Source organism: Delphinapterus leucas, chromosome 20 (assembly GCF_059928025.1).
Source record: "Delphinapterus leucas isolate spDelLeu-1000000601 "Yukka" chromosome 20, BTC_Dleu_Yukka2, whole genome shotgun sequence".
In the NCBI taxonomy this organism is placed as follows: Eukaryota; Metazoa; Chordata; class Mammalia; order Artiodactyla; family Monodontidae; genus Delphinapterus; species Delphinapterus leucas.
Genome location: NC_143148.1, coordinates 33072058 through 33099781, shown reverse-complemented (window position 1 = coordinate 33099781; position 27724 = coordinate 33072058). Strand labels below are relative to the sequence as shown.

Here is a 27724-nt window from a genome sequence, read left to right as displayed (position 1 = left end):
ACTCAGCCTCATGTTCTTTAAATGCTCCTGCACACTGCCTCTCTGTACCACGTCAATGCAGAAAACAACTCAGGTAGGCATTTTCTGGACCTTGCACAGCAAGAGCTGAAGGAGAAAGAGTTTGGAATTAACCCTAAAATCCCTAGGGAGTTTATACCCCTGGTCCAATCTCCCAAGCTTGTCGCCTCCTCGGAAGCCTGGTTTCAGAGGTACCACCTCACAGCTTGAGAGCTGGCCATCTGCAGGTCTTCTGCAGCCTCCAGGTGGACACAAGATTTTCACCTAAAAACCCACATTTTCATCTTCTCTGAAAAACTAGATCTAGCAACACCGGGCCCACATTTCTGCCTGGGCACGATTAGCTGGAGCCAAATAGCAGCTGTTCTCTCCAGTTTGCCACAATCCCCACTGCTCCCTAATGCCCACTCTGGGCCCACTTTACTGTGTTACCTGCCTGTTTCTGCTGATCTTGGTGTCTATGACTCACAGGTCAGAGTGGGGAACCCTCAGACTGTCTTTTTCTTCCTCAGCTTCGAACGAGTGGACTCAGCTCCTTACAGCACCCACTGTTTCCCCCTCTACTTCCCAAGGCCCAGGAAACTCCGAAGGCCCAAATTGAGAGACCACAGGCTCTGCCTCCCTCATGCCCTCACTCACTGCAGGATGCCGACGTAGTCTTCCACTGTGGCCGGGTGAGCCGACTGCCAGTTCTTCTTGAACCCGACCACCAGAATGTTGGGCTTCATCCTCCCGAGACCTGCAGCCTGCCGTGGGGGAGGGGGGGGTGGAGGGGATGAGGTGAGGAACCAGGCCACAGGCCCCATGGGGCTCTGTTCTGTGACTAGGGTGGGGCTCCATCTCAGCCCCAGCTGTCCTCTCTGCCATGTCATGGGGGCTTAGGAAACACATCTGCCAGTTCAGGGTCCTGTCTGCCTGGACACACCCACGAGAAATGTGAAGCTACAGCCAGAGCTATTCCCCTGCGGCCTCTCCAAGCCGGGGCCAGTGGCTGGACTGTCCCATAAGTTCTGGATTATCCCAGCTCCAGCTTCTCTAGTAAATTATTTCTTATAACAAGGGACTTGAATTTGGATGTCAAGCTTGGAGTATTCCTGGGTCATCTAATCCTTACATCTTTTATATTTCTCTTTTTTTTATGTTAAAATTTTTTTTTACTTTTTGAGGTGAAACTTACATAACAGAAAATCAACCATTTAAAAGTGTATAATTCAGTGGCGCTTAGTATACTTAAAATATTGTGCAATCATAACTTCTACCTACTCTCCAAATATTTTTATAATCCCAAAAGGAGACCTCGTATGCTCTTCTTTCTAACTTTGAGAAATACTGAAAAGGATTCCCCTATGTTGACTCAGAATTAACAACTGTTATTTTATTCATGCATCCCATTACAAATGAAAAAACTGAACAGTAAAATGAATTGCCCAGTGGAATGTTCTAGAACTTGATCTGACTGGTGGTTTCACAGCACTGAGCGGTGTCTGCATATGTAAACATTTATCAAACTATACACTATTTCAGTTTGCTGTGTATAAATTATATCTCAAAAAAACCAAAATCACAAAATGTGTCGTCAGCTCCCACAGGCCTCCAAAGCAGTTTCCCCAGGCCCTGGGCACTTTGAGAAAGTGTCCTGAATCAGCACATCTGGAAAGGCAAGAAAGGCGGGACTCCTGTTGCAGCAAAAGGGGCTTCAACTAGCCCTTCACGGCATCCCACCTTCCAGGTCGTCACACCAACTAAGTCCTGTGAGGAAGCCCCGGGCCCACGCACCTGCATGAGAATCTGGACACCACTGCGGAGGTCCTCAGCGATGACGTCAGAGTAGAAGGCCTTGATCTTCCTCTTGTTCAGCCACTTGGTGTGCCCGTTGGCGATGAGCCGGAGCTCAGGCATCCTCTGTTTGCGGGGTCCCTGTGGGTGACAGGGGCAGGTGACATCAGGGGTGGCCTTCACCCTCTGGCCTGGGACTCAGCCCCTCTCCTGCCCTGGAGGCTGTCCCCTGAGCTCATTGCTGGTTCTCCTTTATGGAATTAGGGGAGGAAAAGCGGAGGAGGAGGGAGGGGGAGGGGTGGAAGGAAGATGGAAGGAGCCGGTGAGAGGCAGGACAGTGTGGGCAAGCCAGGGATAGGGATGGGGGAGGGAGAGAACCTGTCCTGGGCACCACAGCCCCTCCTGCTGCCCCCGGGGGTGGACCTGGTGCCCAGGGGCTCCTCCAGGAGTACAGCCCCGCCCCCCTGCAGGGGGCACTCACAATGAGCACGTGGCCGCAGATCATCAAGCTGAGATTCCGGGTGAAGGTGCCCACAAAGTCCACCAGGGCTGGGCGGAAGTTGGGGGGTCCCGTGAGCACCAGGCACTGGGGGCTGAGGAGGGGAAGGGAAAAGGGTGTGAGCCGTCAGGACAGAGCTGGGGGTCTGGAGGTGCCCCTGGAGTTCCACCACCTCCACCACCTCAACCAAGGGTGGTGGTTGAATCTGTGGATGTGGAACCACGGATACTGAGGGCCAACTATGCTAGGCTTTTTATGTAAGGGACTGGGGTGGGGGTGGGGAGGTGGGCTGGAACCAATTCCCCGCAGATACTGAGGGACGACTGTATTGCCCAGAGCATATTCCGCTGTAGAAACTTAGGTACAGAGAAGTCACTAGACTTGCTTGGTCCCCACTGCGCAGTGTCAGCCCCGGTCTCCTGACTGCTGAGCAGTGCTCCTCCACCCTGTTTCCTCTCTGCGAGGGGGCCGTGCCCACCATGAGTCTGCCGGTCAGGTGACAGGCCTTGGCCTGGAGCATCCGGGAGCAGGGTCACGGCCAGCCCTGCCTCCCAGGCATCCGCAAGGCTGCACTCACCGATAGTTCTTGATGTGGTCCTCCACCTCGTTGAGACCCACCGAGTAGCTCAGGGCCAGGTTGTAGGAGCCAGCCTGTACCGAGGAGCCCCAGTTCACCTCTGAGGGGCGTGTGCAAGGTTAGAAGTCATGGGAGAAACCAGACATACATATGTTGACCTTCAGGAACCGAGCACCGTGGGAGCAGGTAGACAGCCTGTAGATCTGTTCCTAACGTTTGCACATGCAATATGGCTACACATTTAAACGTTATGCATCAAGCTAATGACTCTACAAAACATTCTCCTCCCTTGACGAAAAGATCTTCACAATGACCTGGAAGGCCGGGTTCTACTTTAGAGCGCTAGGCTTTCCCGGCATTCTGCATCCCACCCCCAGATTGCTGTCACCCTGGGATCCTTGCCTGCACGCGTGTACACATCCCCGCCCACACGTCCAGGCTTGGGCTGGCTGCCCTTCAGTCAGGCAGCCCTCGGCCTGGTGTGCACACCAGTGGGCCGGCCACTCTCAGGAGGATGGACCTGGGCAGGCAATGTCAGGTCCTGCGTGTCCGGGGGTGGGGGGTGGTCTAGTAGTAGAGGTGTGGGCTCTGAGTGGGCACACTCCCGGGGGCTCCTCAACCTGTGGGAAGGGATGAGGCTGGAGCACCAGAGGGGGGCCCTTGAGAGCACAGCGCCTGAGGCAGGCCCTCTGGCTGAGCTGACAGGCAGGACGGCTTGGCAGCCTCAGGGTGAGAAGGGACGCGTGACCCCCTGGGCAGCCTGCGACCGCACACCTGGCTTCTTGTAGATCACATAGAGCAGGAGGAAGAGGACCACACCGATGGCGATGAGGGCCGCCCACCAGGTGAGAAGGAACATGATGACCACGGAGATGATCGCCCCAAACAGTGCCGCCCACTTGCTGTAGTATCGGAATGAGGGTCTCCACCCTGGGTGGGGGGCACAGGGCAGGACGTACGCTCAGTACTCCGGAGCCTCCTCCTGGGCCAGCATAGCTGGGCAGGGCCTGGGTGGCAATGCCCGCAATGCCCAGGGCTGGGGTCCCAGTCTGTGCCCGCCCCCCCACCCTGCTTCCTGGAGCTGGGCTTGGAGGCTCTGGTAGGGCCACACACCTGCCTTGGCTGTCATCCTGCCATGTGAACAGGCTACACCAAGGGGGAGGTGTCCAGCTCTGGCCAAATACGGCCACAGGACATCCAATGTCACAGCAGTGCTGGTTTCTGGGGCTCACACAGAGCCGAGGGGGTGAGATGGAGGGGAAGGACATGACTCTGCCTAGCCCTGCACCTGCAGGCCATGCCACGCCCGCCACTAGTGACAGCCGCTCCACGGCACAACTCCAGGGCACCATGGTCCATGGTCTAGGGAAAAGGTGGCCCCAGGACCAGCCCATCGGCGATTTGGGGCTAAGTAGAAAAAGTCTTCCTTGAGACTCTTTACTGCCATCTGCCAGAAAATTTTCATAATAAACATAAAAATCTATAACATCTATGAGTGGCACCCCCTGGAGTTGGTCAACGTGCAACCTGCAGCCACCCCGTCTGTGACTGACGATTCTGTTCCCTCTCTGGGGAGTCAGACTCCTGACTCCCTTAAAACTGGTGTAGGAAGGCACTAGTAAAGTCTCTGCATACTGTAAACAGTGCATGAATCCATGTATAGTGTACGTTGTAAGTGCTTGATAAAGGATAGCTGTTATTACTGTTATTATATGAATGGTCCCTTTAATTGATTTCAATTTGAGAGGTGACCTTGGTCTGCCCACCTGCATCCATGCCTTCCACTCCCCGCTCCATACCCCAGCCCCAGGTGCCTCCCCCCATGAAGGGGGAGGGTCTTGCTTACCGGGTGAGTTGGTGATGGAGGCGTGGAAGCAGCTGAAGTTGATGAGCGCATAGGAGCACAGGAAGAAGTTGGAGATGATGGGGGCGATGGTGTTGAGCTCAGCTTCAGGGACCCAAGGGAGAGAGGAAACAGTCTACTGGGCAACTCCACCAAGGAGTCCTTGGTACCCTCCCTCTCAGGATAAAGGGACCCCAAATGGGCCACCGAGGCTCAGTGAGTCTCAACTTTCTCATCTCTGAAATGGGTTCATCATTTTGTGAATCTCAAAGTCCAGTGTTTTGTAAACTGTAAACTGCCAGCTCTAAAGAGGATGGAGAGCAGTGTGAGGGTAGATCCCATCAGGCTACGGGATGGCCAAGAACAGTGGCTATCACACTTCTTTGTGTGACCACAAATTACAGTAAGAAATACATTTTACAGTGTGACCCAAGACACATGTTCTCTATTTTCTGAAACCTTGAGACTGTATCTCAGTTCCACCCACAATGGAAACCCACTCAAGAACCGGCTCCTTCCCTTCCCTGTCTCACGAGTCCCTGCCCTGCTGCAACCCCTGGCATCCCTAGACACACTTTTGCATGTGAATCCTTGTCTCAGGGCCTGCTTCTGTGGATCCCAAAACAAGACAAACAACTCTTATGTGCCAGGCCTTCTGAATATGAGTCCATTGAATTAGCACAAGAGCCTTGCCCCAGAGCATTTGAGATCGTGATCCTCCATCTGAGGTACAGTCAGAACCACCCAGATAAAACGACATCAAACCCGAGGCAGGGGTGGACGGCAGGGTGAGCAGAAAACATCCAGGAACATCTGGGAATGCCAGGCCTGACTAGGCGTTTCCATTCCCTGCTTGTGGCCCTGCTGCCTCTTCATCTGGTGCAGGATCCAGGAGTATCTAGTATCCAGAAAGGTTCCCTTGAGTGGAAGTGGCTAGACCATTGGGTTATGTCTCATGGCTTGGTGATGCCAGCCTAAGTATCAGAGCAGGGATTCAGCTGTGGCAGGAAGGTGCCCCCCAGGCTGGGGAGGTTCACCAACAGCTGATCCTGACCCCATTCCTGCATAGGGAGCAGGGACCAGGGGTCATTGTGCCAAGGCACAGCGATTGCCCTTGCTTGGTAGGGCCACCTCTCTCCTAGCAAGTTCTGCCTCGTTGGCTAAGTAAATCAGGAAGTACTGGGGAGTGTGCACACATGAGTGTGTGCGTATATGAATGCATGTGTGTGTGTGTGTGTGTTTGTGTGTGTGTGATATACACACATGGTCTCTTCCTGCCCATCTGTGACACACCCTCTATGCATTATTACTCCCATTTTTCAGATGAGGAAACCGAGGCTCTAGGAGGTGATTTTTTCCAAGGTCACACAATTGGCATATGGCAAAGCCAGGATAGAAAGTCAATCTAATTAACTGATTAACTGGAATCTTTCTCCTAAGGCGTCCCCTACCTTGGAGCCCAAGGGATCCAGCAGCTCAATATCTGAGAAATGAGGTTGGTCTAGGTTCTATACCTACAGAGATAGTGATCCAGCTGTTTGTACCAGCTCCCGAGGAGGAATCAGTCAGCTTGTCCTGTGTTCCCAATGTGCTCCTGGGGGCTAGTTCAGACCTGGGGAGGGAGGTCCCAGCTGCCAGGACACAGGAATGCAGAGCCAGGGGAAGCATGTCGGGCCCTGTCCCCATGGCCCTCACGGCTGGCCGGGAGAGGTGGCAGCCCTGCGTACCCTGTGGCCACTCACCAATGATGATGAAGGCCACAGCAATGGCATAGGCCAGCAGGTAGCCACGCACTGGCTCATTGTTCTTGCCATAGCCTTTGCCGAAGAAGCCGATCAGCGGGTACAGCTGGTCCATGCACAGGCACTGTGGGCACAGGACGATGGGCTTACCCCCTGGCCGGGACCTGCCCCATCCCCTCCCCTATGGCCACCTGGACCCCAGGCCCTGCTTGCTCTCTCCGTGACCTCAGCAGGGCACTTCCTGACCTGGGTCCCGGCTTCTGTCTCTTGAAAGGGGACTGATCTCCTGCCCTCCCCACCTCACCACGAAGACTGAAAGGGCAAAAGGGGCTGATCACATCAGAGGGAAACTGGGAGGGGGGTTGCAAACGGGGTGCCAGGCTGCACAGAGGGAGTGAGGGGTGGGAAAGGCAGCTGCTCTTCAAAGCTCGGCACAGGAAGGGGCTGCTTCCTGCAAGCGTTTGCTTTACTAGCTCCTTTTCCTTCAGTCTAGACACCAGGTCATATGACTCCTCCAGGCCTTTGTGGCAGTCACCTGGGGCCCCCTGCACCTGGCCTCCTAGACACTCCCGCCCCCTTCCACAGCCTCACCTGGAAAACTTTGGCGGCAGAGACGAGACAGGCCAGGGCTGAGGAGAGGGTGGCCCCAAAGATGCCGGCCGTGATCAGGGGTGCGAAGCCCGACACCATGCTCATGGTCTGCAGGGACATGGGGTTCAGGTCCCCATGGTGAGGGGTGGGGCCCAGAGCCCCCACCCAGGGCACCCCAGTCCCCGCTGCAGGCAGGGGCTGAGTCTGGGAGCTGCCACCTGAGTCTGCAACCTTCACTGGGGACCCAGTGCCCAACAGGGCAAGAATTGGGCCCAGGCCCCTACCTGAAGCTCTTTTCCCAAGCCTGGGGCCAGCCCCCCAAACCTTGTCTACCCCAGCCCAGTCCAGCCTCCACCCGGCCCTCCCTGTCTCTGGCAGGGCCACGCGTACCTGGTAGTGGTTGATGAGGCCGTAGCGGCAGCTGTGCTGCTGGGAGCACTCGGTAAAGTTCCAGCCGTAGCCACAGGCCAGCCCCTCGCAGGCGCCTGAGCCGGGGGTCACCGTGTCATTCAGGATCCCGGAGGCATCTCGAACCACACAGGAGCCTGAGGAGGAAGGAGGGCGTGCTGAGGCCTCCTTTCCCTCCTCTCCCCTCCCCTCCCCACCCTGAAAACACCAGACGCTTCTGCAGAGGGCGACATGCTGCTGATGGGCCAGCTCTTCCTTTACTTTATGATAATAATGATGATGACGACAATGACTTTAGCCACCATGCAGGAGCACCTCCAATGTGCCAGGCCCTGTGTTAAGGACTTTAAACACTCTGGGGAAACAGGTATTACTACTACTTTTATTGTCATTGCCATTCTACAGAGACACAGGGAGCTTAAGTGACCTGAGGTCACAGTGTCCTCCTTAAAGTGGAGAACCGGATCTCAGGCCCTAAGTGGCTATGACCTGGGCCACGTCCCTTGGCCACCTGCGAGCAGCTCACCCCACGATGTGGCTATTGGGAGCAAGAGCATGTGTGAGGATCTCAGTGAGAGGCGAGTGTCAGCAGTCCAGGCCTGGTCCACAGCCCTCCTCTACCACTCAGGCTCTGTGACCTTGGGCAGGTCGCTTAACCTCGCTAAGCCCTTGTTTTCTCCTCCGTCAAGTGGCAGAAATGATAGTGCTCAGATTAAATGCAATAAGGCATGTAAAGGGCTGGGCACGTGGTGATAAGTCAGTTGCTAGAGTCATCTTCCTCCTCCTCCTCCTCATTGTTCTGATCATTATTCCTGGAGTTGGAACATGACTTTTCCTATAGGATTTTCATACCATGGAATCTGTAACCTGAGGTTTGAAGGGACCAGAGGAGCCTGGGGTGATCCCCCATCTCCACCACAAACTACCCCCCAAGGTGCCCCCCAAAATAAAGTTCGAGGCTCCACTTCCTGGGGGTGCCATGTCCTCCCGGCCCAGACATCCTTGTTAGAGAGCCAGGCGGCACCCTGTGACCCCTCCAGGGTCTGGGTCGGCAGCTTACCAATGGTGGCCGAGATAGCTAGGTAGGAAATGGTGGTCCAGAAAATGGCCATGAGAGTTCCCTTGGGGATGGCTACAGCAGGGTCCTGGAGGAGGAAGGGAGAGAGGGCATCAGGCAGCCCCTGGGCCTCCTCCCAGGCCCTGTCCTTGTCAGGCTGAGGGTGGGGCAGCAAACACTGACCTTGACCCACCAGAACCCCCTTCCCCGGGGCACTGAGAGGAAGGCACCTCGAGATTGAGGACCCAGAGAGGGGGACAGGACAGAACCAAGGGGACAGCTGAGACCACATTCAGGGCCCTGGGAGCCCAAGGCAGAGAGAGGAACTCCAAGCAGCCCCAGGCCTGGTCTCCGAGGACACCTGGCTGACGCTTGCTCTGGGGGCTGTGAAGGGTGGGGTGAGGTGGAGGGCTCCCGAGTCAGCCTGCCTGAGGCAAATCCAGGTGATCACTGGGCAGCGTGCATGTCCTCCCATGCTCAGCCCCTCCAGCCTCACAGGGATGCTGGTGAAACCAGTTAATCCTTGTCAAGCTCCTCGACCAGGGCCCAGCTCACCAGCTGGGTTCACTGCGCGCGGTCACTATTATGCGCCAGTTGATTTGTCTGGTTCCACAGCAATCAATATAGAGACAAGCCCCAAACTCTCTCCTTCCTCTTCGAGAAAGAACTCTGCTGGTGCTTTCCTGGCAGCAGTAGCAGACCTTCACATCCACGTCATGGGTTTCATTCTTCCAGGCACTTTCTCAAACATAGCTTCCTGAGAAGTGGCTAGTGGCGAAACTGAGGCCAGGGAGCTGTGAGCAAGGCCCAGCTCACTGAGCCCCAGCGGCTTGGTCCTGACCACGCCGAGGTCCACAGCCTCAGGCCCCCCCGGGGGTGCTGATCCTGGGTGGAGTAACGCAGGCTGGGATTTTTATGGCAAGCTTCCCATCCAGGCACAGACCCTAGCTTGGAGGCGAAGGTCACGTCAGCCATAGGAAGTAAATTCGTAAACCTGCCAGCCTTTTCTGGGCCGTTCTGCTCACCGCTCAGCTGGCAGGAAGAATCACAGGTGACAGAGCTTGGAGGGACCATGACGCTGTTCAAATTCACTGGCAAGTCGAAGCAAAGCTGGCCATGGTCCAGCTCTCTGCCTCAGACGCTCGGAGCCCTGTGCTGGAACCCATGGTCAATCTGTGATGACCAGGCCCTGAACCTGCCCTTAAGGAGCCCTGGCCCAAGTGGAGGAGGTACAGGTGGGATCCTGCCAACACAGGGCAGATGGTGCCCGCCACAGAGAGGATCACAGTGCGCTGGGAGACAAGGTGGGGGAGACACTGCCAGGAACGCTGGAAGGCCTCAGCGTGGAGGGGACGATTTACGTGGCTCTGAAGGCACTGGGGTGGGAAGAAGGGCGCGGCGGGTCAGAGAGAAGTGGGAGCAGAGCTGGAGGGAGGCTGGAGGCTCTGGAGCACCCCGGGCTGCTGAGGTCTCTGCTCTGGGGGCCCTGCAACTATGGGCCAGCCAGCCCTGCCCTGAGTCCCTGGTCCCAAGGCCAACAGACCAGGTCAACCTCCCAGCTCACCTATGGTGGGTGGCATAGTGTCCCCCAAAATTCACATTTATCCAGAACCTCAGAATATGACCTTATTTGGGAATAGCATCTTTGCAAATGTAATTAGCTAAGATGAGGTCATACTGGATTAGGTGGGCCCTAAATCCAATGACTGGTGTCCTTGGAGAGGAGAGGACACACAGAGACACACAGAGGAAAGAAGGCCACATGAAGACAGAGGTAGAGATTGGAGGGATGAAGCTACAAGACAAGGAATGCTCAGGATTGTTGGAAACTACCAGAAGCTGGAAGAGGCAAGGAAGGATTCTTCCGTAGAGCCTTCAGAGGGAGCATGGTTCTACTGACACCTTTTTTTGGACTTCTGGCTTCTAGAACTGTGTGAGAATAAATTTCCATTGTCTTCAGCCACCAAGTTTGTGGTAACGTGTTACAGCAGCCACAGGAAATAAATACACCAGGCTTCCATCCTACCCTCATGTCTTGGCATGAAATCTCAGAGCCCAACTCACAAATCAGGCATATCTGGGCCCACATCTTGCTTATCTCTTCCTGGCTGTGTGCCTTGGAACAAACCCTTTAACCTCTCTGAGCCTCAGTGTCTCTCCCCCGCTATCTGTGAAATAAGAAAGTAGCCTGGCATGTAGCCAGCGCCTGTAAACATAAGCTGTTAGGGGTGGGGACTGTATTGCGACACAACCTGGGACAACACCAGCCTGGCACAGATCCCACGGCAGTCACTAGGAAGTCCCTTGTCTCTGAGCACCCATCCCCCACATCAGCAAATTGAGTTAATAATGCTTTTCTTGGCCTTAGCACAGGGTGGTTGTGAAGATTAAACCAACATGAGATCATGGTCACGAGACTGCTCTGTAAGCACTAAAGGGTTGGGGGACGTAAAGGATTAATAGTAACAATGACAACTTTGTCATCACCCCTTTAGGTCTCGACTCACATGTCACCTTCTCAGGAGTCTCTGGTCACCTTGTGTAAATTCACACCATGCTTCTGCACCCCTGACCCAGGGATTGCCTCCCCACTTCTCTGCTTGATTTTTCTCCCCATCGCTCAACCACCGTCAGGCAAACTACAGATTTTACTTATTTATTCGTTGATTGTCTCTCTCACTAGCATGTCAGCTCCATGAGGGCAGGAATTTGTGTCTCTTTTGTTTACTGCTGCATCCACAAGACACTGGCCTCAAAGCAGGTGCTCAAAAAATATTGGTTGAATGATGGAGTTGTTGTGATAAAGTTGAGGTCTCTTTGTTTTAGAAACTTGAATTCCAGATCCTCTGACACCTGTGTGTGGGACCCTGGGCAAGCCCCTAACCCTCTCTAAGCTTGGTTTGCTCGTCTGTAACATGGGAGTGATGATGGTAGAAGCTTACAGCTGTCCCACAGATATTATTTTTAAAGAAGGAGGCACCGTGCTGGCCACATGGTAAAAATGACATTGGCCTTGACAGCCAGCCTTTAGCACTTCCTCTGGGCTGGGCACTGCTGTAAGCACTTTATGTAAAGTAGCACGTTGAATCCTTGCTCCCTGCCCTGGGAAGCCGGGGCTGCGTGAGTCCCAGTTTACAGCTGGGGAAGCTGAGGTCCAGAGAGGTTTTAAGGGACTTGCATAAAGTCCGCATGAACGGGAGCTGCTCTTCGCCGAGGACTTACTGTCCCACTGGATGGGCAGGGGGCCAGATCTAGGAGAAAAGTGTCCCTTTAGGGCTTGAGGGCATTTAAGACAGAAGAAGATGCCTGCCCCTGCCCCCAGCTCTGAGACAGCTGCCTGACCCTGATGCCTGCACACTGGGCCGGTTGGTAACCTAAGAAGCTTGATAAAGCATCTAGATAAATCCCCAGGCTATGATGATCTATAACGGGGCTGGGAGGGGAACCAGGCCACCTGAGCACAAGCCCGAGCTCTGCAGAGAACTCGGGGCAGGCAGACCAGGCCCCTGCTGGCTGCTCCCCAGAGAAGGGAGAGGAGCCGGGCAAACACAGCCTCCCTCTGATTTCCAGGTCCTGCTAGAGCCACGCTGCAATTCGAGATTGCCTCCAGTGCACAATTCTTAATTCATTTAAGAAAATGCATCAAGGAGCACCTTTCGAGCGGGACTGAGATGGAGGGTGAAGGTCCCCAGCACAAAGCCAGGCTTCTCACTGTTCATCCCCACTTGTGTACCAGCTCCTTTGATAACCTCCCTCTGGCAAAGATTCCGCTGGCTTTCTCGTCTCTCAGAGCCCAGCTTCAGCCCCACCTTCAGCCATAAGTTTTGCTGGAGCCCCTGCCACCTCAGTCTGCACTTCTCCCCCACTTGTGCGCATTGTACTTCTGCTCTAACACTTCCCATTTGCCACATCCCACCACTGTTCACTCAACACACAGGCACCAAGCACCTAGGACACGTCAGACCCTGAGCTGGGAATAGGGACAGAGAGGTAGGCCCCAGTTCTCCAGGTGCGGCAGGGCAGAGACATAAGTGGCCTGACATCACTAAATTAGAGGAACCAAAACTGACAAAAGGGCTGGGAGAGGTGTAAGGATGGAGGCTTTAATTTGCAGGAGGAACAGAACTTTACAAGGTAAAGAAATGAGGATAGCGAGTCCCAGGTAGAGAGCACAGCAGAGGCAAAGGTGTGGAGGGAGGGACAGGGCAACAGGGGCAAAGCAGTAGATCCTCAGGGCTGGGGCAGGGGTCATGGGAACAGCAACAGTTCCCATGGGGCTGGGGCCTCACATGCCGTGCCAAGGAGCCTGCCCGCATCAAGACGATGGAGAGCCCTGGGAGGATATGCCCGATCCCGTCTGAGTTTTGGAAGGTCAAGCTGGGTCAGTCTTCCCCTTAGGCTGGGAGTCCCAGGATCGAGGGAGGAGACTAGCCCATTTGAGGGTGGCCCTCAAGGCCTAGAGTGCAGTGGTGCCAATCAACAGCCTCAGAATGGAGTGGGATGAATGGGATGGATTTGGGTTGGCTTGGATTGCGTCACACAGAAGTTTAGAAGCTCTGGCCCTGGGGTCTCAGGGCTCTGCTCAGTGCCCAGTGGGACATCCTGGTAGGATAGGGCCAGGAGGCAGGAGGGCTGGGCGTCTTGCTCACCTTGAGGTCCCCGGAGATGTTGGCTCCTGCCAGGATGCCCGTGGCTGAAGGGAAGAAGATGGAAAACATCCCGAAGAAGCTGCCGTCCACGCCCCGCCAGTCAGGCACCAAGTTCTGGGCAAAAATGTCCGCTGGAAAAACAAGGCCTGAGTCAGGGCCTCCTGGAAGGCCTGGGCACCCTCTCTGGGCCCAGCCGGGTGGGCAGGGGGTTCCCATGGCAGCTCCTGGCTGTGGGGGTCGGGGGTGCCAGCCTCCCCATGTAACCAAGCAGGACCCTACGGGGCCTTCCCAGAATTGACCCCCACCCATGTCCTCTGCCTGCCTTTTGTCTGTAGATAAGCTTTAGTCAAAGAATACATTTAATCAGAGAAGTGAGAACATGCAGGAAGAAAACAGTCAAGCAAGACAAAATAATAGTAGCTTAACCATTAAACAAAGTCAAGGACTTTTAGTTCCTCCTCAAGGGCTATAGGTAATATTCTGAGCCAAATCCTTTGAGCTGTTTTGCAGCTACTGAAACCCCCATCAGGTGGGAGAAGTTAACTGCGTGCTGCCCACAAGCACGTAGACCCCAGACCAGCTGGAACCAGAAGGTTGATGATGTTGACTCCCGATTACCTCACCACCAGCCAATCAGAAGAATGTCCACCAGCTGATCACACACCCCACACCCCCCTCCCTCCCTCTATCTTTATAAACCTTTCCCTGAAAGCTTTCAGGGAGTTTGGGTCTTTTAAGCACTTGCTGCCTTGGACTCCTTGCTTGACCCTGAAATAAACGCTGCACTTTCCTTCACCACAACCCAGTGTCAGTAGATTGGCTTTACTGCGCACGGGTAAGCGGACCCACGTTTGGTTCGGTAACACTGGTGCCCACATAATGGGCCAGACTCGTGGGCAGACTGTCCCTGTCCCCAGAGCCACGGGCAGTGGCCCCAACCCGCACGTACCCCGGTAGCTGAAGAAGCCTTTGGAGGCCTTGTCCTCAGAGGGGGGGATCAGTGTCCCAACCAGGTAGTTGGCAAAAGAGACCATGATGACGAGGAAGAAGAGCACCTGGGCCTGGGAGGAAGGGAGCCTGGAGGTCAGACGGTCTGGCTCCGCCTGTTCAGGGAGCCCCAGCAGGGAAGAGCTTGCCCCAGGTCCCTTACTCTCCCATTCATTCACTCATTCAACACCCATTACTCCACAGGCTCTGTTCTAGGAGCTGGCGACATAGCAAGCCTCCTGTCTTGCTGATAAATAAGGAGGATGAATCTAGAGTAAGAACAGGGGGTGTCCCGGGGACTGGGTTGAGGCTACTTTAGCAGGGTGGCCTGAGAAGGTGTCTTCAAGGGTCCTAAAGGAGGAGGATAATGGAGCAGCAGAATGATGGGGGCATAAGCTTGGTGCATTCAAGGAACAGTGGGGAGGTGGTGGAGCTGGAGGTCAGAGCCAGGGGGCGAGAGGCAGGGCGGCCGGGGCCTGGGCTTTGCTGGTCAAGGCTGCCGGCTGTGGCCCAACATCTCTTCCCTTATTTCATGCTGAACCTCTGACTCGGGGCTTGGGATAGGTTCAGATGAAGACCACGTTTCCCCAGCCCCCCTTACAGTGAGGTGTGGCCATGGACCATGTTCCGGCCAACGGGAAGTGAGCAGAAGGAATATGTACAACTTCCAGGCTGGGACAGAAGGAAAGGGGAAGGGGACTCTCTCCTTTCCACCCTCTTTCCCCTTCCTGCTGACTGGGCTGTGGACATGGAGGTGGGGGCTGTCATGGGCCAGGTGGATGAGGGCCACACCCCAGGGGTAGAGAGGCCACAGGATGGAAGGTGCCTGAATACCTGGTCCCCAGGGGCCACACACACACACACCTGGACTGTTCCATGAGAGAGAAATGAACGATTCTGGCTTAAGGCCCCCTTCCTTAGGGTCTGTGTCACAGCAGCAGAACTTAAAGCTCATCTGACACAAACAAGAGGCAGAACCAAGACTGGGACCAGGTCCCGCGATTCCTGCTTCCGCACTCGACCGTGCCCACATCCCTCCCCAACATCCTGTCCTCACCTTGGACTCCCACTCCATGCCAGCCAGGGAGATGGCCAGCAGCACAGTGACGGTGACCACGCCAATGATGCGGATATCGTTGGTGGGGTCCACGATGGGCGAGCCGTGCTCCTGGGGGAGGTGACAGGCTAGGCTGCGTGCTGCCTCTGAACAGCCCACCCTACCCCCCAGGCTCCTCCACCGTGATTTACCTCATTTATGGTTGCCCTCTCATAGGAAAACACAAACTCAGACTCCTCCCCTGCCCACAAGTCCTCCAAAGCAGCTACTACTGCATGGGTCTGGACAATTTGGCCCTAAAGGCAACACGCAACCCTGAAGGAGACTTCTGGGGACGGTCTTTATTTGAAGAGATCATCAGAGTCACCCACAATGATCAGACTGTGGCTTTGGTCCCTAAAGGCCAAATTGGGTAGAGGGGCAGGAAGGCCAGGCCCAGCAGGTGTGGAGGAGAATGTGGCAGGCGGCCGGGGCTCTGTCTGCCCGGGGTCCAGCCCCTACCTCACCTGGAGCAAGTCCTGCACGGTCTCTGCGAAGCCCACGGTGTGCATGGCCACACCCACAGCATTGGCGAAGGCAAAGATGAGGCCGATGGAGCCCCCTAGCTCTGGGCCAAGACTCCGGGAGATGAGGAAGTAGGTGCCACCTATTGGGGACAGAGCCAGGAGCCATGAAACCAGAGGAGTCACCTGGCTGGGGTGGACTTGGGGCAGGGAGAGCTGAGGCTGGGAGGGGGTGAGCATGGGGCCCAGGGGGTTCATGGAGCAGGAGACAACCAAGGCCATCCCGTCCCATAGGTGTGGAGAGCCTGCCCGAAGCCTACATCTGGAATCAACAGGGGCAGCCTGGGGTGTCCCCGTCTGGGTGGGGGTGGAGGGTAAGGAGTGGTTCAGAGACCCGTTCCCGGGGTGAATACTCGGGGACCTACACGAGGAGGACCTTGGGGCTGGGGTGGGGCCCACCTGACTTGACCTTGCCGTTGGTGGAGATGGCCGAGATGGAGAGGCCCGTGATGGAGGTCACCATGACCGAGAGCAGGATGATGATCCAGGTCAGGACTGTGGGGGTGGGCGGGGAGGTGATTGCCCCAAAACTCAGTCAGGGCATTTCTCAGAAGGAGCCATTTGAGGAACCTGAATCAGCCAACTGATTCACCACATGACTTAAGTCACTTTCCTTCTCTGAGCCTCACTTTTCTCATCTGAAAAATGGGTCTCTGTCTACCTCCTGGTATATTCTAAATAGCCAGGGAGCTGATAAGCCAACATGTAAAGAATCATTACGTATGGAAGCGTAGGTATCCTCTCTTAATAATAAAAAATAAAGTAATAGTTACACTTGATGAGCACCTCTGGGTGCCAAACCCTGTGCTGTTTTATGTGCATCAGAGGAACCCCACAATAGATCTGTGAGGTGGGGACAGTTATTGCCCCCATTTAACTGATGAGGAAATCAAAGCTCAGAGAGGTTAAAAACTTGTCCAAGGTCACACAGCATGGTACAGAGCTAGCAGCTGGTCTGTCCACAGTGTGAGTTCCTAACCCAGATGCTCTGCAGAAGAAATTTGGCTCCAAGAGGTTAAGTGACTTACTGAGGGCAAACTGAGCCAGGGAGAGCCCCCAGGCCTGCTGACTCCACGTCCAGTGCTCCTTGGCCACACTGCCCTGACCTCTGTAACCCGTGGGCTCTGTAACCCAAGTTCAAGATTGCTCCCATGGAGCCTGGGAGGACCAGGACCCGGGCGCACCTTCCCCCTGCCCCCCAGAGGCAGCACTCACCAATGCCTGCCTGGGCGGTAATCCAGGGGAGCCGCAGATAGAGGATCACACCCCAGATATTGAGCATGCAACGGATCTGGGAGGAGAGGGGGGTCAGAGGCCACCTGGGGGGGGCTGAGTACCCCAAGGTCAAGCACATAAGTCCCTGTCCCCAGTCTTGGCATGGCATCGGGCACCTAGGGGACACCTGGGTTCTTTCCTTGCTTCACCCACTTTAGTGGGTGCCCACTTCAGTGCCTCTCTGGTTCTGTGGGGCAGGGAGGGGAGGGGTACCCAGAGACCCACCTGTCCCTCCCACCACTCTCCTACCCTCCTTCCATCGAGGCCTGAGGATGGGCAGCAAGCATTATCACCCCTCACCCTGCTCCAAGCCCAGGGTCCTGTGTCTGCCAGCCCCATTCATGGCCCAGTGGCCAGCTGTTGGCCCAGAGCCTGGCATTCAGGGGGAACTCAGCAAATGCTAGCTGAGCCAATGCCCTACATACAAGCAGAAATCAGGGCTCAGGTGGCTTTGACTTCAGCTTCCGAATTTAAAGCAAAGCCAGACGCCACAGCTGAGGCTGGAATCCCGTGTGGGAAGGGCTGGTGTGGTCTTTGGCCCCAGCCACGTCTTGGGGCGAGGGACATGTGGCATTTACAAGCCCAGGGGGATTTCTTTTTTCTTTCTCTTTTCTTTTCTTTTTTTTTTTTAAGCCTTTAAAAATTTTTTGAATGTAATTTATTAAAAAAAATTGAGGTATAGTTGATTTACAATATTATATTAGCTTCAGGCATATAACATAGTGATTCAAAATTTTAGGCCTGGGAAATTTCTAAGGCCCTCCACATGCTCTGAGGTACTGAAGGGCCCACACCAGGCTCTGGCCACCACAGTGAGGGAGGGAGACCCAGACTCCGGATTACGGGCCTCTGGAGCTAGAGGGGGGTTGACTGTTCAGATGGAGAAAGAGGCACAGCCAAGCAGGCAGTTGGCAGAGTTAAGGTCAGAACCCAGGCTTCCTGCCTCCCAGAGCGGGAAGCTTTCTCCTAGATCTCATGCGATCCCCTCTGTAAAGTGCCATAATGTCTTCCAAAGCCAAGTACATTAGATTGTTTGCTATCTTGGGGTCTAAAACAGCAAACCTTCTCCTTCCCATCATGGAGAATGAGAAAACAATGTTGTGGATTTGTGTTTAGTACTGCCCTCTGGGGGCTCTTTGGGGAAACACAGTTTCTCTCAATAACTCCAAGGTGGGCATTCATCCAAGCGCTTTACATCTATTAATTCATTGAATGCTCATCATTTCATAGACGATGAAAGTGAGGCATAGACAGGTTAAGTAACTTGTCTAAGGTCACATGATGACTGAGCAGACAAACAGAGATCTTCCCCAGGGTTAGGTCTCAGTCTGGGAGGTAAACAGAGGTCAGGAAGTACAAAAGCAGAGAAAATTTGAGGTCACTAGGCAGATGGGGAAACTGAGGCCCGGGCTGAGTCTTGGGTCTGCCTTGACTACTAAGGCCCGAGAGTCCAAGCTGAGCCTGAATGGAGCTCTGTCACCCTACCCCCATCCCTGAACATCCCATCCACGCCCCGCTCACCATCACCCCCTTGACCCAGCCAAAGCGCGCAGGCTCCTCAGGGTTCTTCTCGCCGTTGGTACCTGCCTCATCCTCCACCAGCCCATCGGTCATCTCATGGCTGGGCCGGCTGTCAAAGGCCAGGGCATGCAGGTGGCTGCCTTCCTGCTGGGAGCGCAGAGACCGTGGGTCAGGCAGGCAGGGGTCATGAAAATCCAGCTCCCCCGCCTCCCCACCCTCCACCGTCCAGCCTCCCAAGTAGCAAACCAGCAAGCCCCGTCTCTGCTGCAGACCTTTCTTACCCTCTTCTCCCCATCTCCTTTAGGTGAGTGTAAACTCTGTAAACTTCCACTGACCGGGAGCTCATTACCTCTCTGGGCAACCCTAGATTGCTTGACTGGGTTGCCAATGACTGGGCAATGAATATTACATGTGCCCAGAGCTTTACAGCTCCCATACCCGCATTCCATGTGGGCCTCTCAACCCATGAGGAAGACACCTGTTTGTCCCCATGACACAGATGACAGAGCCAAGGCTCAGAGAGGCTAGGTAACTGGTCAAGGTCACACAGCAGGAAGGGCCACTCCTCTGGGACGGTGTTTACCTTGAGGAAGGAGTGCAGGTCGGCCAGTGTGGGCCGGACCTTTCGGGGCTCGCCGGGCAGGGTGCTGTTGGCATAGTGCTCGTAGGCAGGCACCACATCGATAGTGTTGTAGCCAAAGGTGCGCATGTAGAAGGTGCTGCCGTGGGTCAGGTGGCTGGGGTGGCTGCTGTCATAGGCGGCCGGTGGGGGGGGCTCATCGCCCCCCAACAACGTGCTGATGGTGAAGCGCCCACTGCACAGAGCAGGGTCCCTGGGCATCTCCGACACCGGCAGCTCTGCCATTGTGGCTCTGGGTGTCAGGGGAGGGGGCCAGGGTCGGCGGGGACACGCAGGGTGGCTTTATAGGCTGGGGCCACAGCAGGGAGGAGGCGGAGAGGTTGGCCCAAACCGCCCACAGCTGGCGAGCAAGGTCCCTGGACAGGGTGGGAGGCAGAGCACGTGCCTGATGCTGTCCTACCCACCATCTGATCTTGGAGATAGCAACATGGCCTTGGACTGGGAGCCGGGGCTGGGTCAGCAGAGAAGGGGGGCATGCCCAGCCCCTGGGTCCTAGAGAGGCTCTTCTGAGTTTGGGGGCAGTGGACATCAGCAGCCGGACCCTAGGAAGGAGTGTTCACCAAGAGGATCCTTAGGGACCCTACGAGGGTCCCCAGAGACAGCCTGATGGCCTGAGGACCCACTCCACGGAGGTTCAAAAACCTCTTGTTTCAGTATATGGTATTTAGTTTTATATTTTGTTTATTTAGTATGTTCGAATAGATAAACGTTATGACATTTAAAAAGATACACACACATATATAAAAGGTTAGTCTCTCTTACTATGAGAGAGGTAGTGTGGTGGCCACCTGATGTGCCACCAGAAAAGAAGGACAACCCCCAGCTGCTGCGAGGGGTCTCAGTGTCAGCTCCTATGGCAATGGCCTTGCCTATGGCTGAGGTCCCCCATGGAGCTCTCATCCAATGATAGGTGCGGGATGCAAAGGCCTGATGCCCTGCCCCCAGATCTGAGGAGCCACCCCACCTCCAGAAATCCCCAGGGTCAGCTGAGGCTTTGTCTACACAGCAGCCCACTCCTCCCTCTGTCCTGTCCTGCTTCCTTCTCTTCTCACCAGAGGTACTGACCCCAAGAGCTCTACTGGTGAGTGCCCTGCAGGCTCACCTTTGTCTCAGAGTCTGCTTCCTGGGGGTGGGTGGCCTAAAGCTCACAGGAAAACCACTCATCTCTTTGTTATCCCTGCTGGGTTTTGCATCTTTCAGCCAATCAACTAACAAACCTTATTGACCATTGACCATGTCATGGGTGGAGACAGGAGGCAGGAACACAGACGGCGGGCACAGGCCTACGTTCACAGGGCTGCTGAGTTAGTGGGGGAAACGGACCTAGAAAGAGACCAGCCCCGCTGTGTGAAGAGGGCGGCGATGGGAGAGATGCACATGGAGGAAGGTCAGGGTGGGGACAACCAGGGACAGGACAGACCCCTGACCGGAGTCTTGGAGGACAAGCTGCTCTTCTGAAGGCAGGGGATGGATGGAGGCCTCAAGGCCACCACCAGCCACAGGCTTCTAAGCTTGGCTTATGCCCAGGCTCTGGCCCTCCTCATGAGGGACACACTTTCTCTACCTCCCTGCCCTGCCTCTCAGACCTGAGCTGGGCTCTCAAAGCTCACCTACGTCCCCAGAGACCAGCTCTGAGATGCTCAGAGCCCCCTGGGGCTCCATGACGTCCATCAGCAAGTCAGCACCAGTGGACTGAGAACTTGCGGGGGGCCTGGCTGGCTTCTGCTGCCCCCTCACTCCTGGTTCAGAGGGGCCCAGGACAGGAGGAAATGCTCAGACTGTGTTAGGGTAGCAAGCTGCGTTAGGGAATCACCCCTCTAAGATGAAGGTGCTTCAATTGGGGTCCAGGAGCCCCACAAATTTGTAGACAAGTTTTCATACCTAAATGCATTTTCCTGGAAAGGGGGGCATAAAGTTCATCCAACTTGCTAGAAGACCAGTCCACGGGGGCAGGGATCTGGGCCCATCTTGTCCACTGACATTCCCAAGCAGTTAGAACAGCACAGAGCAGGTCCTCATTAAACGCTTGTTGAATGAGTAACGAAGGGAAGCCAGAACCAAAGAGAGGTTGCCATAGAAACCCTTGGCTGACAGAACTACCCCGGGGGGGGGGGATGGGGACAAAGGGTGGGTTCTCGGGGTCCTCCCAGCTCAATCAGGCACAGAGGTGAGCTGAGGACGGCTGGTCCTCGATGACAAACCCAAAAGATTATGATCACTGTGCACTGTTTTGCAAAGTTGATATATTTACTATGTGTTCAATTCTTTAAAAGACTCTTCTCGGGGCTCCCCAGACCCCCAGACTTGCCTACTCCCTCTCCAGGACGTCTGGCCCCTCCTCAGAGAGGCTTCTGCAGGAGGGTGTCCCCAAACCCAAGCCAGCTGCCAGCACGGGGGAAGGCTCCAAGGTGAGGACTCCAGGGCCAGGACCACAGCTGTGGTCAGTTTTCCACCTTCCCTGCAGCGCCCTGCCCCATCTGCCAAATTACTCCTTCCCTCCCACGGGGCCTCAGGGTAGAGCTTACGACCTTATCGCCCTCTCCATCTTTAACTGCCGCTTTACTGGTGAAAACCACAGCTGCCCAACACCCCCTTACGCGTCCCTACATACCCTGTACCCAGAGCAGCTGTGGAAAATTCGTGATTAAGATCTCAGGCGAGGAAGTGGTCAGAGGGACCAAGGCTGGTTTCCAGCAGCACTGGGGCCCCGGCAGAATGAGGGCCCACAGCTTTGCTGGATGACCTTGAGCAAGCCACTTCCTCCCCCTCTACAATTCCCAGGCCTGGGTCAGCTCCAAGGTCCCTTCCAGCCCTGGAGGGGAGCATTTGCTTTTTCGAGAAGCCTTTCCTGTGCCCCCCATATCTGTATGTCTCTGGGTGGGGGGATTTAAGCAGGACCCCTCAAAAGGCTTATCAATAGGACAGTTGAAGGGACTGTTGGAACTCCTTGTCCCAAAGCACAGATGCCAAAGAAAGGGGCTTCCTGCCCTTGGATGGAAGTCCATCCCTTTGAGAAATGCTCACAGAGGCACTCTTCTTGATGGGAGCACCATGTGGGTCACACACGACTCCTGCCTTCCAGGGCTTCAGCTGCCAGGTTGCCCAGAGCCTGTCAGGTCTGAGACCAGGAGTGGAAGTTGGAGGAACCCTGAGTGAAACCCTGGGATTTGGCCTCAGGGGCTGTCAGGCTCCCGTCTCAGTTGTCAGTTTCTCCAGGGCTCTGAGCCAGTCGTTCCCTCAGCCCCCACTTAGCAGCCAAATGGAAATGACACCTACATCAGGCTGGCTCTCACTCACTTAAGGGCCCCTGGCTGGGTGACTTAGGGCCCCTGGCCTCTCCCGGATCTCCGAGGAGGAAGAATGGGGTATTAAAGGAACAGAAAGACTCAGGAAACTCCCTGGAAGGGAAAACCCCAGGTACAGGGAGCTGAAATGGTGAGGACAGAAGGGCCTGCTGTCTTCACAGCCACTGAGGCACCTAAGCCTTTATGCACCAGGACTGGAACTCACAGCCTAGCCTGGCAGACTAACCAGCAAGGAGATCACAGCAACTGGCTAGCAGAGGAGGGAGGCTGCCCTGGAGGAGGGGGAGCCTTGAGGGGAGACGTAGGCAAGGATGGAGGGGGTTCTGGGTCATGGGGGCTTGGGAAGGCGTGGTCAGTGGGAGGGACCAGGTGGTGGGACTGGAGCTCACAGTGCCATGGTGGGCGGGGGAGGGAAGAAATGGTGGGAGATGAGGCTGAAAGTGGTCCGATTGTTTCTTCAGTCACTCACATTTATTGAGTGCCTACTGCATACCATACCCTGTGCTAGGTAAGGAAGGCACCACGGGGAACAAGACAAAGGCCCTGCCCTCCTGGAGCTCACATTCTAGTGGAAGAGACAGACAAGCAGTAAACAAGCAATCATCATGGTACATTCAGTGATAAGTGCTATGAAGAAAACAAAGCTTTTTTTCTTTTTTTTTAAAGGAGGGGCATTTAGGCCTCTCTGAGAATGAGAATTTTGAGCTGAGATCCAACAATAAGGAGGAGACACCCATAAGTGAGCAGGTGTGAGCACAGGGGTTCCAGAAAGAGGAGAGAGCATGTGCAAAGGCTCTGGGGTAGGAGTGTGGCTGGGGATTCAAGATGGCAAGGAGGCCAGGATGGCAGGAGCCGAGGGACTGAGGAGATAGGTTTGAGACATGGAAGGGGGGACACCAGGCCTTATAAGCCAGGGTTAGAAGTTGCACGTTCTATTATGTGATGGTCAGATTTATATTTTTCAAAGTTCACTTTGGTCATTGTGTGGAGATTGGATGGAGGGAGGCAAGGGCAAAGCAAGACTAGTGGGGCCACTGTGGGTGCATGAAGGTGGTGGCCGGGCTGGGGAGTAGATGTGGATGGCAGGGTCGTGAGAAGTGTTGGGAGTTGAGATATATTCTGAAGGCAGAGCCGATAGAATCAGCACACGGATTCATGTAGGACAGGAGTTGGAGAGAAGAGGGGAACAGGGAGGACTCTATAGGGGAAATGTGGTGTCATTTCTGAGTAGGGACCCCTGGCAAGGAGGGCCTTGAATGCCAGGGTAGGAGACTGGCCTTTGTCCTGGGGAATCAGATCTCATCTGTTTCTGGAAAGCTGGTGGGGAGCATAGTGGGGTGGTGAGCAGTGCCAGGAAGAAAGAACAGGGCCAGGGAGGGCCGGGAGGGGCTCTGGTGACAGTCAGGCAGAACAGACAACTGCACAGCTCTGAGCCCTCGGGCTCATCCCTGACTGCACACAATACTCAACCATCTCACTGGGGCCTCTGACAAATGCTGACTCCCCCACTGGAGATGCTATGGGCCTGGGGCCGAAAAGGGGGTGAGGGGCCGGCATCAGTATTCTTAGAAATCTCCCCAGCTGGAACTGGGCAGTCAGGCTGAGACCCAGTGGGCTAAAGAGAACAATCTTTCACACGCAGACTGCCCACCCCCACACCAACCCCCGCCCCATCCCCACGTCCACATCCGCCCCGGTCCCACGAGGCTCGCCTGGAGAGGATGGGTATGATGCAACCCTGGTGTCGTGAAATAGCCGGGTAAGAGGATGCGCTGCTCGTCGGCCTGATTCACAACACCAGCTGCAGCAACGATACCAGAACTCGGCGAGCTTCCTCCTCTGGATGTGGCTCCGAGGGTTTGAGGCAGTGATGACAAGCCTGGGCAAACATCCTCCCCGACCGATGGCTGCCCTGGGCCAGCGCCATGCAGAGGCCCAGGGCTGCAAATGATGGAGGCTGGGTCCCTGCCCACAGGGGGGGCGCACAGACTTGATGGTATTGAGGAAGTGGGGAGCAGACACAAAACCCTGTATACAGTGTAGGGGGAAGGGCAACGATGGAGGTGTCTGGCACTGGAAAGATCTGGGAAGCCAGAGGCTGACTGCAACCTCTGCAAGCAACCAGGACCAAGAAAACTGAGATTTCTCTTGAGCCTTGCAAACCACATAAGTGTGTCTATTGCAATCCTGGTCCTTCTATCCGGACAGTGTTACAGCAGTTGAACACTGAAGTACCTTGAAGCTACTGGCAGCTAAAGCAAAAGGGAAACATGTTTGATGATTAAGATATTTTCATTGTTAAAGGAACAACTCCTCGTTCCTTTTTCTTCACGGTTAGACTTGCTTTTTTAAAAAAATCTTTTTAGCCAACATTCATTCCACAGTAATTGTAGGTATTAATAATGTATTAGACACAGCCTGGCTGTTTTGGAGGATACACAGAAGGACAGGGCACAATGTCCTCAAGTAGCATATAGTTCCTCAGAGGAGGTAACGACCACAACAGCCACAACCCAAGGCCCAAAGGCAGAAATCCCTGATAAAATGCTACATGGGTTCAGAGAAGGGATGACTTCCTCTGGCTGGGGTAATGATGGAGTGGGATGTATGAAGTAGCACAGTTAGAATAAAGGCAAAAAGAGATAAACAAACATTTAAGGCAGGAGAGTGCCATGTGTTAGCTTCCTGGCAGCCAAGGTAAAAAGGAGAATTATAATCAGTAGTCACTATCTGATAAAAAGAGATTTCACTTTTTTCCCCCTCTTCCTCTTCTCATAAAGAAAATAAATCTCCATCAACCCTTGATCCCTCCACCCAAACTTGGAAAAGATTCCAAAACAAGGGTGGCTTGAGCTCATTCCTGCTGCATCAACACAAACTGAAGCAGTGATTCTAACAGAAATTCGGTCCTGTAGTCACAGGCATGACCATGTGCTCTTCACCCTGATGACTCAGCCTATGTGCTCTCCAAGAGACCAAGGAGCCAAACCCATTGTTTCTCCTAGCCCCAGCTTTTCACTTTTAAATACACCTTCAGTTTTTCTAACTTTCCTGTAAACCTTTTTGTCTTTCTTGAAAAAAATAGAGGAAAAACGTGGTCATTCTGCTCGATTTTGAACTCCACAGTGCATTCTTAATCAGAATACTCCTTAATGGCAGCTTTTGGAGCTCAGGAGCCTCTGACCTGATACTGGAGCTGGGGTCAGGGGACCTAGAATCGTGGAACTGCTTTAAAAGCTCAGCTTCCCCCACCCCATCCCCCAAATTGGGTCCAGCCCTAGACACATGGAGGGAGTGGGCAGGATAAGAGTCAAAGGAGGCCTGGACCTGGCCCTGCACCACCTACCTCACGACCTCAGGCCCGTGTGCCTTGGTTTTATCATCTGCCAGATGGATAATTCTCCTCAATGAGTGTTCTGATGGTCGAGAGAGGGAACTTGTGAAAGAAGCATTTCAGAGGACATTAACATTGCTCTGCAAATGTGTGTGTGTGTGTGTGTGTATTCTGCCCCCCACCCTTCCCCCAGCTCTTTAGTTACCAGGAAAGAAAGGTGGGGGTGGGGGAAGAAACCAACTCATTCTTGACTATTTAAGGCAATGCTTTTTAGTAAGGGCAGGCGCTAAAATTTATTAACAAACAAAAAAGTTAGGGCATTAGGAGGAGTTGCGGGGAAGGGTTGCCTGGGATCAGAAGGTGGAAACCCAAAGAGAGTTGGATTTGGTCATTTGCATTCATCACAACTCAGGCTTCGACAGGGCAAATGTCCAGAGGATCCCAGAAGCCCAGAGAGAGGGTCTCCCCCATCATCTTGTTGCCCCTTTACCAGACACTTGAAATAAGCTACTGACCTCCTTAATATATATCCCAAAGGATCTCCTGCCGGTGGTCACCAAGGGTTCAGCTGCAAGATGACACTTGCCATCCGGAATGCATTTGTGCTAAAGTGGGGAAGGGGCTGGATCCAAAGGGAGTCTGCCCCCCAGACGCGATCCCTCTGGCTGGGTGCGAGTCCCCAGGGTATGGAGCCCTACAGCAGGAAGTCCGAGGGGCTTCACGTGGAGCGGGAATCGAGTCCTCACTCCCAGCGAGCTTCCTTAGCAGCAGCACTGAGTGCTGGAGAGGCTCAGGACAAGCCCGGCAAGGCCTGTACCTGCCAAATGTGGATGCGGGAAGGCTGGGGGCAGGTGGACACTAGGAAAGAACACCCCTGATGAGGGCCCAGGGATTCGGCCAGAGTTGTCAGATGGTCATTCACTTGTGATTTCCTGGGAAATGGACACTGCGGTCCCTGCCAACCCCCCGCCCCCACAGTAATGCATTTCAACTGGTGTCATTTTTACTGATTAACCATCAACATCAAAAACCATCCTAGACAACTAGCTTTGACCTTGGTGGGTACACAATGGGCAAGTTGACCCAATGGGCCCTAGGTATGGCACATGTTTTTCCTAACTAGTTAGAATTTTCATCTTCCTATTTAGTGCATCTCTGACAATCTATGATTTATTGAAAGTCCCTGTTGAGGAAGGTGGGGGGAGTCCATGTTTAGAGGGGCCTACTTCACTCCCTGCTTCTTCAGAACAATGGTCTTGACCCTGTTCTTGACCCAGGACATGAAAATCACCTGGGGAACTTTAAAAAACCAGTCAGCGCCTAGGCCCCTCCCCAGGCCAATTAAGTCAGAAACTCAGGGGGCAAGGGCTTGGAAGCCAGTATTTTTAAGAGCTCCCCAGGTGATCCTAATCGGTATCCAGGGTTGAGAATGGCAGAGCTGGGGCTATAAGCTTGAGAAAGATGTGTTGATTAAGGCTGTGCACAGCACAAAATCTGGCTTTTCTTGATAAAGGTAATGCTGATTTAGGGTTCTTAAAAATAATCTTTCATGTTGTAAAACTATTTTAAAGAGCTTTTTTGTCCTGGGTAGACTCATGAATATATAAGCAGGTTATCAGCCCTTTGCTTGAATTCACTGCCTAAGGCCAACAGACAGCTTTACAGTTATTGATTTGTAAGACAAGTGTGTGTCCCCAAATGAGACCACCCCTCGTCACTCTGCCTGATGGACCACACACCCCAGGTGCAAACCCCACATACTCACCTCTTGGACAAGGTAGATGCCCCACAATCAGGTTTCTGCTCAGCCAGGAAGGGCTGCACATGAGGCCTGTGACCTCTGGCAGTTCTCCACCTGGCTCCAAGGCCCCTCAACTCACCT

At 54.4% G+C, this 27724-nt stretch overlaps 1 protein-coding gene across 2 annotated transcripts in view; it reads right to left on the bottom strand.

Moving 5' to 3' along the window:
- The window catches only part of SLC12A3 (solute carrier family 12 member 3), a 53109-nt gene extending 28926 nt beyond the window's left edge, over window positions 1-24183 (bottom strand). For both annotated transcript variants that reach the window (XM_089903133.1, XM_022555915.2), the window contains exons 1-18: window positions 19147-24183; window positions 18564-18710; window positions 16983-17058; window positions 16167-16262; window positions 15711-15850; window positions 15205-15315; window positions 14110-14221; window positions 13161-13291; window positions 8515-8599; window positions 7437-7591; window positions 7047-7154; window positions 6456-6579; window positions 4717-4818; window positions 3645-3800; window positions 2871-2970; window positions 2276-2387; window positions 1795-1935; window positions 658-764 (exon numbers count right to left, since the gene is read on the bottom strand). In XM_089903133.1, the coding sequence (XP_089759259.1) occupies window positions 658-764; window positions 1795-1935; window positions 2276-2387; window positions 2871-2970; window positions 3645-3800; window positions 4717-4818; window positions 6456-6579; window positions 7047-7154; window positions 7437-7591; window positions 8515-8599; window positions 13161-13291; window positions 14110-14221; window positions 15205-15315; window positions 15711-15850; window positions 16167-16262; window positions 16983-17058; window positions 18564-18710; window positions 19147-19428 (2285 nt within the window). In that variant the 5' untranslated portion in view covers window positions 19429-24183. The remainder of the gene's footprint in view (window positions 1-657; window positions 765-1794; window positions 1936-2275; window positions 2388-2870; window positions 2971-3644; window positions 3801-4716; window positions 4819-6455; window positions 6580-7046; window positions 7155-7436; window positions 7592-8514; window positions 8600-13160; window positions 13292-14109; window positions 14222-15204; window positions 15316-15710; window positions 15851-16166; window positions 16263-16982; window positions 17059-18563; window positions 18711-19146) is intronic.
- Between the last annotated feature and the right edge of the window lie 3541 nt (window positions 24184-27724).